This window comes from Varanus komodoensis, unplaced genomic scaffold, assembly GCF_004798865.1.
Source record: "Varanus komodoensis strain SLA01 unplaced genomic scaffold, ASM479886v1 scaffold4, whole genome shotgun sequence".
Lineage (NCBI taxonomy): Eukaryota > Metazoa > Chordata > Lepidosauria > Squamata > Varanidae > Varanus > Varanus komodoensis.
This window is the reverse complement of record NW_025335941.1, coordinates 9817883-9830009: the sequence shown is the minus strand read 5'-3', so window position 1 is coordinate 9830009 and position 12127 is coordinate 9817883. Positions and strand designations below refer to the sequence as shown.

The window sequence follows — 12127 nt, the reverse complement described above, 5'->3', positions numbered from 1 at the left end:
GTGGAGATGTAGCTTACTGGAATATCATTTTTTAAAAGTTTATTATACCATCCTTCAATAGTATTTCTACCACCACAAAATACATTAATAAATAATTATTTTAAATACAGTCACACTCAATAAGCAGAAATAGCAGTTAAAATTGAAAGTCATTGTAAAATTATTGTTTAAAAATCTGTGCCATAGGCAGGCTAATGTGGGATGAGTTGTTTCTTTAGGTACTTAGTCCTCAGACTTAACCTAGGGCATTAAATGCAAGTGCCAAGATCTGAACTGTGATTGCTGTGGTCTACCAAGCTGGGACTGGGACTTTCTCTTGTTTATAGAGGACATTCCAATCAACTGTTGTGTAAGCAGGAGAGGGAGAAATAAACTGTCACCCTCAATACCTCTTCAGATAGGCCCCAGCCTACTTCCTAAGGTTGCGAGTGAGGGCTGTGTAAACAAGAGGGAAAAGATAGGATTTAAATGTAATAAGCTGCTTTCCAGCGGTTTTTGGCTAAAGGACCTGGAATAAAAGCTGCAAATAAAATGCTGAATTGGATGAGCAAGGCAGCTTGAGATGCAACTATGTCTCTTTAAGTTATTTTGCTAACTGAGGTAAAATAAATCCCCAAGTGCCTGGGAATAAGAATGTACTAATAATGAATCAACAATCGGCTTTCCTTTTGCAACTCTTAATATCTGCTGCTTAAGGCAGCTGCCTTGCTTTGCATAATAAGTGGTTATCTTGTGATGAGATGACTGATTGCTAAGATCATCACTGGAGGCTTTATAGCGGTTGATGGTGAGATGAATGGCTACCAAGGAAAAAGGCTTCTTGGCAGTGCCACTTTCTTATTTGTGGAAAGTCAAACATATTTAGAGGGTAGGGTAAGCCCTTCCGCAGTTACCATACTGACCCTAGTATTTTGAAATGTTCGTTGCTGTTTGGTGATTTCTTTGTTCTTCATGATTGTAAATCGTCGGGCGAGCATCTGCCCCCTCGTCTGTTAAGGGAAAGAAGGAGTGCAGAGAAGACGAAGGGGTGCATGCATCCAGTAGGTGGGAGGCAGCGCTGGTCTAACCTACGTTCGTTGCATTGCTCTAACCAAAGCAGCCGGCACAACACCGAGCATTTCCGTGCAGCCATGACAGGCCTTGCAAGAGCATGTGCCTTATTCAGCAGCGAGGCCCCGGGGCGAACACGGGCCGCTGCAGGCAACCTTGGGCGCTTGGCGTGCAGAGAGGCCTCCCCGCCGCGCGGTGGAGCTGCTGCGTTGCGGCCCACAGAGCCGCTACTGAAGCGCTCCTGCGCCACTTGGCCCGGCTCGGCTCTCGGCGCCTTCCCGTCCGCCCCGTCCTCTCCTTGCGGAGCAGCAATGTTGGCCGCCAGGGCCGCGAGCTGGAGGCTGCCTCGCCTGTCTTCGGCGCTCCTTTCGCCGAGGGGCGCTCTGGCCGCCCCCGCAGCTGCCGCGTTTCATGGCTCGGCGCAGCGCCTTCGCGGGGCCAAAGTCGCGGTGGTGAGTCCATGGCTGCCACCAGCAGCAGGCAGACACAGCCGGGGCCAAGCGTGCCAGCCTGGTGCGAGGAGGGGATGGGCCCCTCCGCTATTCGTGTTCCCCTATGCGTGTTTCTTGCGGGCAGTCTTTTCTCTACGGCTCTGGAACCCTCCTTCGCCGCTGGGGGGCGCCTGTGCCTTTCGCAGGCAGAAGTTCAATAGGTTGCGAGTTCCACACCCCTTTCCCAGATGCACGCTGCTGAGCAAAGCCGCATGCGCTGAAATTCTGCTTTCCATGTACTTGTTGAAAGTTAATGAACACCATCAAATAAAAGCAGGCACCTCTATGAGCTTTTAACACTATTAATTTTAAACTCCAGGCATTTGGCGTATTTTGGGGTCCTTTGGAGTTAAAGGGCAGGTGCTTCTGATGGTTGGTTGGGAGCCTTATGGTTAATGGGGTGGGCTAAAAATCTAATAAATAAATACCTTGGGGAGAAGTTAGCTGAGCTACAGTTCCCGTGACTAGTTTATAAGACACTCCTATGCATAGTTATTCAGAGGGGCGGCTGTGTTATTCTCATACAGGCCAAACAATGAGTTTTGTGACATCTTGAAAGCTAACAAGATCATTGCATAAGCTTTCAGAAGTAAATTTGAGTATCAGTTGAGCTTCTAAGTGATTTAGACTTGTAGTCTCAGTGGTAATGTTAGGTAGTCAGTGACTGCCTTTGAAAAAATGAAGTTCAGTGGAATAAAGCTTGCCTAAAAGTGTAACTAAATCTTGTTAATATTTCTTGAGAATTTCTTAAGCATCTTCTGCTTAAAACTTTGCCACAAAGGAGAACCTACCAATTTCTTATTCAGGCTGTTTCACTGCCAAATATCCCTCACTGTTAAGACTTTCTTAATAGTGTGTAACTGAAAACTTTCTTGCAGTTTCCCCCCACTGGTTCTGATCCTGTCTCTGGAGTAACAGTGGCCAGTTCTGCCCCCTTTCTCCATGATAGTCTTTCAGATATTTGAAGAATGTTTTCTTGTTGCCACTTAACTTTCTCTTCTGCAGTGTACTCTAATCCATAAAGGTTATATTATTAAAAATGTGCTAGCCTTTCTGGACTATACAACTGTTTCCAAAGGTGTGCAGAAGAAAAAATCTACAGAATTGGAGAACAAAGTATACTCTAGAAGACATGTCTTATTTATTTGTTACATCGACACCCTGTTTGTGTCCATAAGATCCAAGGCAATCCCTATTTTTGCCCTGTGAGGCAAGATAGGCTGAGAATCAGTGTCCCAAAGTCCCCCAGTGCGCTTCATGGCAGAATTTAGCCTAGAACCAAGGTCTTCCCAGTTCAGCATTCTAGATACTATGCCACTCTCTTGTCTTAAATTCCTTATACTGGGTCAACATCTTATGGCCTTCCAAATGTTGTTGGAATGCAACTCCCTTTGGTCCTTGCCAGCAGAGCTAATAATGGTAAGGGATGGCAGGAGCTGCCATCCAACAATTGCAGTGCCACAAATTGCCAACTACTGGAACAATCCTATGCATGTGAACTTGAAGAAAACACTGTTTTAATTGCCCTTACTCCGAGATAAGTAGAGGGGATTAGAGTTTTACTTCCAAATGTACATTAGACAGAAGTGTAAGAGAACATTTGGGCTATTGGATGGTATAAAAATGTAATAAATAAGTGTTTATTTCCCTATGAAAAGCTTGTTTCAAGAGTGTAGTAAAGCACAGCTTTCCCTCAGCAGGAATAATGACTATCTCTACAATCTTTATGCAAAACTTGGGGCTTAGAATTTCATGCAATCTGAGAATGGCAATGTGTCATTACAATTAATGATAAATCACTGTGCTAGTTATTAGTGGGCATTGCAAAGTAGGTCTTAGTAGAAAATTAGAAGTGTGAAAAGACAGATGAGGAAGGTATGGCTATTTTTCTGAGAGGATAAACAGGTTTTCCCTATTCCACAGCTGGGTTTTTCAGCTAATGTCAATTGTGTTAACTGTATCAATAGCAGTTTCATCTGATAAATCTGGCAGTCATTGTTTTATTTCCAGTATATTTGTTCCTTCAGGACATGTGATCTTGACCATAAGAAAAATCATGCTGGATCAAAGCAAAGGCCTATCTAGTCCCGCATTCTGTTCCTGCAGTGGTCAATCAGAGACTTTCAAGTCAGTTACTGATTTTCTTTTTGCAGGTTCTTTCTGGATGTGGTGTTTATGATGGCACTGAAATCCATGAAGCCTCTGCGTAAGCATATTTGTATAATTATAAGAACCCCAAGATAATGATCAGATTTACTGAGCAATAAACTAAGATAACATTACAGTGCTGGATGATTTCTCACTTGAGTATGTTGGAGTGATATTTTCTGTCAAGACTTGGTTGTAAGGTAAAATGCACTTTAATGTGCTCTTTATTTTGTCTTTCATAGCATATTGGTCCATTTGAGTCGTGGTGGAGCCAGTGTTCAAATGTATGCTCCAAATATTTCTCAGATGCATGTTATTGACCACAGCAAAGGGGAACCAATTGAGAGGGAAACAAGGTAAGAGCTAATTTAGAGTATGCTACATTACAATAAACAAAACTAAGATCATGGCATCTGGGCCTATCACTTCCTGGCAAATGGATGGGGAACAAATGGAGGTAGTGACAGATTTTATTTTCCTGGGCTCCAAGATCACCGCAGACAGGGACTGCAGCCAAGAAATGAAAAGACGCTTGCTCCTGGGGAGGAAAGCTATGGCAAAACTAGGCAGCATACTAAAAAGCAGAGACATCACCCTACCAGCAAAAGTGCATATAGTCATAGCTATGGTTTTCCCAGTTCAATGTATGGCTGTGAAAGTTGGACCATAAGGATTGAGGCCTTTGAATCGTGGTGCTGGAGAAGACTCCTGCGAGTCCCTTGGACTGCAAGGCGATCAAACCAGTCAGTCCTAGAGGAGATCAACCCTGACTGTTCTTTAGAAGGCCAGATCCTGAAGATGAAACTCAAATACTTTGGCCACCTAATGAGAAGGAAGGACTCCCTGGAGAAGAGCCTAATGCTGGGAACAATTGATGGAAAAAGAAGAAGGGGACGGCAGAGAATGAGGTGGCTAGATGGAGTCACTGAAGCAGTTGGTGTGAGCTTGAGTGGACTCCGGGGGATGGTGAAGGACAGGAAGGCCTGGAGGATGTTGTCCATGGGGTTGTGATGGGTCAGATGCAAATTTGCTAAACAACAACAATATTGCAATACTTTTTATATTGAAAGCATTATCTGTGGGAAGCTGGGCTAACTGAAATAAGGTTGCTCTAATACCTGTTTTCTGGATTGTCTTTTACATCCAGATATATGCAAATTTTATATGTAAAGTCCCTTTTATTCCAATCACAGTTCTGATTGTTCTGGATGCTATACCACCAGTCCTCTTTGATGACATTTGTGAAAGTCTGTAAAGACTTTAATTCAATTTACATTTATGATTAGAAGTATGTATTGAGAATTTTAAGTGGAATTCCTTTGTAGCTTTGATCCTTGTTCAGAATTAGTGTATTTTCTTTATATGTTGAAAAAATAAGGTGCACTGTCCTTTTTGTGGGTCTCTTGAAAACAGTGAACCCACACTGCTATTGCTTTTCCCTTTGTGCCCTTTTTTCCCCTTAAGAAATGTCTTGGTAGAATCAGCAAGGATTGCTCGTGGTAAAGTTGTGGACTTAGCTAAACTTACTGCAAAGGATCATGATGCTGTCATATTTCCTGGAGGCTTTGGAGCGGCTAAAAACCTGTGAGTATTTAATTTTACAAGATAACATGATATACATCTATAGTGTAGCTCTGTTCATACAGACTTCATATTTCATAAGAGTAAATATTACCATTGGTGTATATGTGTTGAAAACTCCCAGTCTCAACACTGAATGTAATGCTGCTTATGAAGATTTGTTTTGGGGAGTTTTTGACTTTGCAGCACTAATGCCCAAATGGGTCTGTTTTATTGTAGGTGAAGTATAATGACCTGTATAAAGTTTCTCTTGTGGTTCATTTTAGTATTTTATCTTACTGAAAGACTGAACCGATACATAGTACTTTTTTCTTTCAGTGGAGCTGTTAATGGTAAGTCTTTATCAGCTCTCTTTAACTGTGGTTAGCAGATGCATTGTCTAACCTTTCTTTCACAACAGGCTGCATTTCTTTGGGAAAAATCGGGACGTTCTAAGGTGGGTGGGGTTGCAGCCAAATGAGTGAAAACAGAGCAAAACTCATTTTTGTACACTCATGCACACACACCTCTCTTCTCTCTCTTTGCCCCTATTTCTCTTTCCCCTTCTCTGACTGCATCTTGGTATTGAGGCTTTGGAGAAAAAGCTTCACTTGACACCAGTGAAAACTTTTTAAAAAGCCGAATTGTCCAATAGAGGGGATTTTCACTACAGCAAGTGACCAGAAGGCTAACCCAGCAATGACTTTTTTCCCCAAAAGGCTTCTCTGCATCTGCATGCCAATAAAACTTTTTAAAGAGGCTCTCGTGTACCCCTGCTCAGGTTTTTAAGACCCAGTTGTTGCTGGCTGCTTAAAGGAGAAGTCACTCCTGTTTAATTGGTCACTTGTTGCAGAAATTGGGCAGGGCACATCTGAGAGCAGTTTCTCATCTGTTTTGTGTGGTGAGTCATTTGTACAGAGCTGTAGGAAGATTCATTTACTGAGATAAAATTGCTTGATCACTATTGTGAGCAACTGCATTTTAATGGACCAGCATGAGAAGAGATTTAAGCCACCTCATGTGGTAGCTGTACTGTGTATTCCATCCTACAAACAAACTCTGGGGTCACCAGAGGTGCAGTTTACCATGCCTGGAGAGGAGTGCTGCTAAGCTGGGACATATTTATTATGCCTTTCCTTAGTTTTTGGACAAAAGAATCCTTGGGCACTGTAGGGTGAAAGGGGATGTTATAAAATGTTTTTATAAATAAATAAATGCCTCCCAGCCCTAGCTGCTTAGGTTGAATTTAAGGTGTTGCTGCTGTTTTTACTATACTTTGTTTTGTTTGTGTATTTCTTAGTGATATATTTTATGCTGCATATGGTTTATAGAGTAATATATTCTATGCCATGCAATTGGTTTCCTTTTTTTGTGGCAGGTCCACATTTGCTGTGGATGGGAAAGACTGTAAAGTGGACAAAGAAGTTGAACGTGTACTAAAGGAATTCCATAAATCTGGGAAGCCTATTGGGTATGTAAATTTTATAAGGGAGCCTTCCTAAAAATTACTTCTGTGAGGTAAACAAAACTCATATGAAGTGGTACATACCTGCTTTCAGGCTAAGACTTAGTTCATACCTGTACAACTGTCAGCTCTGCAGGTCAAACTGAACACAGCATCTATGGGACTGTGGTTCAAGATATGTCCACTGCTCATTTCTTGCACTGCCTCCTGGCTTCCAGACTTATTTTTCCTGTAATCTATGCATTTTTTGCATTTCACTATTGGATCCTAATTTCTTCAGGTTTCGTTTCTTTCACCCATGTTGTCCGAGGTCCCTGTGCTGCCTCCTTATCCATCTTTCTTCTGCCTCTGGGTCTTAATCAAAGTCAATTTCTCAACTCTCAACTGCCCTGTTTCCCTAACACACTTCAGTGTGTGGAGTTTCTCCAGTTTAAAGTCCCATCTGATAATTTCTCCCAATACATTTCTCTTTCATAAAACATCCATTATGCTGTTAGCATTTCTCCTGGTATTCCAATTGTTCTGCCAGGAGGCAGGGGTTCTTTTCGGATTTGGAGGCAATGAGCATGCCAGTAGGTGAAGGAAAAGTAATGCTTTATCTATCCACAAGCAAACAAAACAGCATTTATACCTTGCAAGAATATCTTCTCTCCTTCAGCTGCCAGGAGCCCTGGTTAGTCAGTGAGAGAGACCCCAGGCCATCAGTCACACAGCATCTGGCACCTGATCTGTATAGAAGCTCCCAAATTCAAGCTCTCACCCTCCTGGTTTTATAGTTGAATGCTTCTGACTCTCTAACTTCCATTCTATGCATGCCCAACACCTGGCCTTTGAGCTAAACAACTCCAGATTAATCTAGGATCCTCCCGAATGCTCTAGGCCTGGGAGAATAGAAGATGAGAAACATAAACACATTTCATTGTATAGCTGAAGACTCAACATAAATCAATGTACTTGATCATGGCAACATGAGAAGAAATGGGACATGTCACCTAACTCCTCGCCAGACAATAATCTTCCGCATGTTTTCCCATACATCAAGCAAAGTATTATTTGGTAAATGTGCAAAAAACAGCACCATTACTCAGTATTTCTTTCTCTTAAAGCAGCTGTGAGCAGCTGCCTTCAGGAATGGAGAAACAACATGGGAGGGGACTGCTAAACTTTATTTTCTAAACTCTTTTTTCTCCAATCAGTAAACATTGTTCTCCCCAACAGTTTTAACTTGTGGACAGGCAAGCAAATGGAGTGGTAGTCATTTTTAGAAGCAAAAAGTTTATGCAGCTCCTTTCCTAAAATGTTCTTTCACCACCAAGAACTGCTTTTAAAAATCAAGAGATTGCTATATCAATTTCCTGTGTAATGTCTAGTTTGACCCTTAAAATATTTTTGACTTCTCATACAATGTTACTAAAACATAGTGTGATAATGGAGTTAATATATTAATGGCACAATTCAATAACATTCTGAATATTAGAAATTTTCATAACTCACTGACCTTGGAGAATTATCTATCTTATGAGGTGGGAGGAGCATAGAGACAAAGGTCGCCCCACAAAGCAGCTGTCAGACTGCTGCACATGGGAAGAAGGAAGAAGCCTGAGACACTGACAAATTATGTCTGGGTGGTGCCAGTCTCCCCTCCTTCCTGCCCCTTAGAAAGCCCATTAAGCCTTTCTTTGGTATTGCTTTGCAACCTCGGAAGCAGGTGGGATAGTTCTTTCCATGTGGCCTGCGGAGGAGGGAGGGCACTCCGAATGAGGATGCCACAAGGTCAGTACTGTTTTGTGATCCAAACAATCCCATAGATTCTGTCCTGGAACCATAGGATTGTTGCACCCATAGTAGAGCTTGTCACAACAACAGCTCGCTTTTAGATGCTTATTTGAAGACTTTTCCTCACTTTACCGTCTTAATCCTGTTGGGTTGAGACTGCCATTGCTGCTTTGAAATTTGTTAAGATTTCACTAATTTTACCCCGCTTTGCAGAGGTGGTGTTTTAATGTGTGCTAAATTTTTGCAAGAGAAGCAAAGTGCAATTGTTTAAGTTTGCACGTGACAGTAAATCTTCTACTCAGGAACCTTAGTAAAGACTATGGTCTGCTTTATTTTAGTCTATGCTGCATTTCCCCAGTCCTGGCTGCAAAAGTCCTTCCTGGCACTGAAGTCACTGTAGGACATGAAGAAGAACAAGGTGGTAAATGGCCTTATGCTGGAACTGCTGGGGCCATTAAAGCACTGGGAGGAAAACACCTCATCAGAGAAGTGACAATATCCTTTTTACTGGATTAAGACAGAATTGAAGAATGTTTTTCTCTCCTCAAACTGGTACACATTTGGAAACAAATTCCACCGAAATCAACAAAAAATTAGAGCATCCTGAGTGCATTTGCAACCTTTTTAAAAGTTTTTTTCAGTCTTTTGCAAGTGTACATATTCAGATTCCCTTCTGTGAAATTTATGTAATTTATCCACACACCTTACTATACTAGTACACACTAAATTATGCATACATACCGATCACTCTGCTGTCTTGAAATTTACATAAGTTACACATCTCCATCATTGATTAGTAGCCCATGTGTGTGTCTGGCAGCTGACAAGGGAGACCACTGGAGAGAGGTGACAAGCTTGCATTAGTGCTGTAAAACAGCTGGCTGGTGGAACTTTTCAAGCAGCATGTGAAACCTTTGGAGTGCATTTATTCATAGGATCACCATAAGCTGGAGGAAACCATGGTGTAACTACCACAGATGAGAAAGTATGGGAAGCAGACTCTATCCCTAAATAGTAGACAGGTGGTCTTGTGCCTATACTCAAAACACTGATTATTTTGAAAGTTTTCAAATGCGTTGGCATGTTCATAAGTACGCAAATATTTCCTTTTTGCAATCTAATGAGAGCAATTTTGCTCATGAGTTGGCAATCCCCGTGGACTAATCTTCCTTATTTTCAGGATGGGAGAACATGGACAAGGGATGAGGGAGGATGTCAGAGGGACTAACAGAGCTGCAGGTTTTGTTCCTCTTGCTGGGCAGTTCCCTTGCAGTTCCTGATCCATGATGAAGTCACACAGCCTGGCTTGGATATCAGAGCAAGCAACCCCGAGTGAGCTAATGAGCTGTAGGTTCCCTGCAGGGCTTGTTCACGGGGACAATAATGTGATGTGCTCTAGGTTCAGACATCACGGCAAACTACCCTGAACCACCCCCTGGCGACAACCCACAATGGTATGTAATGTTGGGTAAACCAAGTGAGCAACAGCAAGATTGGCAGACTGCAACATGGGTTTTAGGTGGTTGGGTTCTTGAAAGGCATGTGTTCTGTTGCTTGGTTTTAGTCACTGTGTTTTCCTTAATTGCTGTCTATGAAGCTCATGTGGACACAAACCACAAGGTGGTAACTACCCCAGCCTTTATGTGTGAAACTGAACTGCATCATATCTTTGATGGTATTGGGGCTATGGTGCAAAATGTGTTGAAGCTGGCAGGAAAATGAAGGCGATGGTCATCACAATAGTAACACAAGCTTTTAGGAAGGTTACGGCCCTGATAATGTTGACTTGGTAAGGGACTTAGGATTGTACTGGACTGACTTGTACAATTTCCAACACTGGAGCCCCTTAAATCTGCTCAATCATGATTCGTTATATCAATGGCACTTCTTGAAATATGCTACAGATGACAAATTGTGTAGTATTCTGGGGATAATTGCTGCATAAATTCTATTCAATAAACATTGAATTAAGCAAGGAAAACATTATGAATTCTAAAATTTTCCTGATCACCTATGCTTCCTTTGCAAAGACTTTTCTACATGTTACATGATCACAATGGTTATATTACTGTAGAAATCATAATGAGATAGATAAGTTAGTGACCTGAACACTGCAGAAATTGGTATTGGAATTACTAATAGTTGTATTCAGTGAATGGAATAGTTGTAGTCAGTGAATGGAATGTATGAATCAAGAACTGAAAAATTAAGAGTTTTGTTTTTTGGTGCTACACCTTTGGGTAAGTATGACAACATTTTTGGGCTTCATCTCCAGATGAAAAAAGAGGAAAACAATCCTGGTGATTTGGTAATATATTGCTTGAACATGACACAAAATATGAGATACTACAAAATTCCTTGATAAGGATTGCAGCTGTCATCAGAACCCATACAGCAGGAATAAAATAATGAATTCCTGACTGGGGCAAGTATATTTAGATTATCATTTACAATCAGTTTGCAGAATTCTTAAGAATTCTACTTAAATATTCTTTGCAAATAATGACATCTAAAATATCTACCTGAATGTTGGAGCATGTAAGAGTTAAAATTTCTTGAAAAAACTATGCAAACAGCATACTAAAAAAGGATTTGGAGGAAAAAGAGGGTCATGAATGAAACTTTTTATTGCAATTAAATGTAAGCTTAAAGACTGGATAAGATATAGCCTTCACATTTGTTGAAGTGCACATCTATTTGGTCTATTTAGCTTGATCATTAACTTGACCCAGATATCATCTTGAGTTAAAGGTTTATCAACTTATGGTATGTTTGAAATGATCGAAGAAAATTAGTATGGAAATAAAAATTTTGCAAAATATGTCTCCTTTCCATAGCAAATATCCCTCTTCATAATATCTACAACCTGCTAGCAAACAACTCTTTTAAAGAATAGGACCACTAGAAGTATTATTGCCTGGCACTACTTTAAGTTTACTGTCTTCCAGCCAATTTTAACCATAACATTTTAAAATAAAGATTACTTGCATGCTACCATTTTCTTCTGTAAACAAATGAGCTATGCTCAAAGTGACCTTCCTTTACTGCAGCTTATCTGGGAATAGCATTAGTTAGAATCCTGTCCAATAACAGGATTATCATGTTAGTTTCCCCATTTTTTCTATTGCAGAACTTCAATAATCATGAGAAGAAATCTATTAATCACAAAGACCTATGAATAAATAATCTGAGCCCAACAATGCTGGCTACCATTCAGTAAGCACCCAAATCTATTATTTTGTAATACCAGCCATAATGTGACTACCTATAGAGGGAAAGTTTCCAGTGTTACTTTGGCTGAATGTTTAGAGATCATTCTCCTGCTGGAAGGTGAACCTCTGCCCCATACCTTACAAACTGAAACAGATTTCCCTCTAAAATTGCCCTGTGTTTAGCTCCTTCCATCTTGCCCTCAATCCTGGCCCAGTCTCTGCTGAGAAAAAGCATTCTCACAACATGCTGGTGCCACCATCATGCTTTTCTGTGGGAATGGTGTTTTCTCAGCAATGAACATTTTTGGCTTTGTGCAGCACATAACTGCACAAAGAACCAATGGTTTGTAGCATGGCCAAAAAGTACAGTTTGATCTACACATGGTGATGTCCATGTGTAGAGTCATCTCTTGGGTTGTTGGAAA

General features: G+C 41.1%; 1 protein-coding gene across 1 annotated transcript; it reads left to right on the top strand.

Annotated features, from left to right (window-relative positions):
- Nucleotides 1-1297: 1297 nt before the first annotated feature.
- On the top strand, nt 1298-10471 carry GATD3 (glutamine amidotransferase class 1 domain containing 3). Its single transcript, XM_044441464.1, has 7 exons — nt 1298-1502; nt 3695-3747; nt 3932-4045; nt 5154-5273; nt 6628-6720; nt 8829-8985; nt 10084-10471. The coding sequence occupies exons 1-7, from the start codon at nt 1362-1364 to the stop codon at nt 10210-10212; spliced, it is 807 nt and encodes a 268-aa protein (XP_044297399.1). The 5' UTR covers nt 1298-1361; the 3' UTR covers nt 10213-10471.
- Nucleotides 10472-12127: the final 1656 nt, after the last annotated feature.

What these genes read in the sequence shown, in the direction of transcription:
- GATD3 (XM_044441464.1), top strand. Translation starts at nt 1,362, where the DNA reads ATGTTGGCCGCCAGGGCCGCGAGCTGGAGGCTGCCTCGCCTGTCTTCG. An exon ending in CCAATTGAGAGGGAAACAAG is followed by an intron (nt 4,046 to 5,153) that starts GTAAGAGCTAAT and finishes TTTCCCCTTAAG; the next exon opens with AAATGTCTTGGTAGAATCAG. An exon ending in AAATCTGGGAAGCCTATTGG is followed by an intron (nt 6,721 to 8,828) that starts GTATGTAAATTT and finishes GCTTTATTTTAG; the next exon opens with TCTATGCTGCATTTCCCCAG.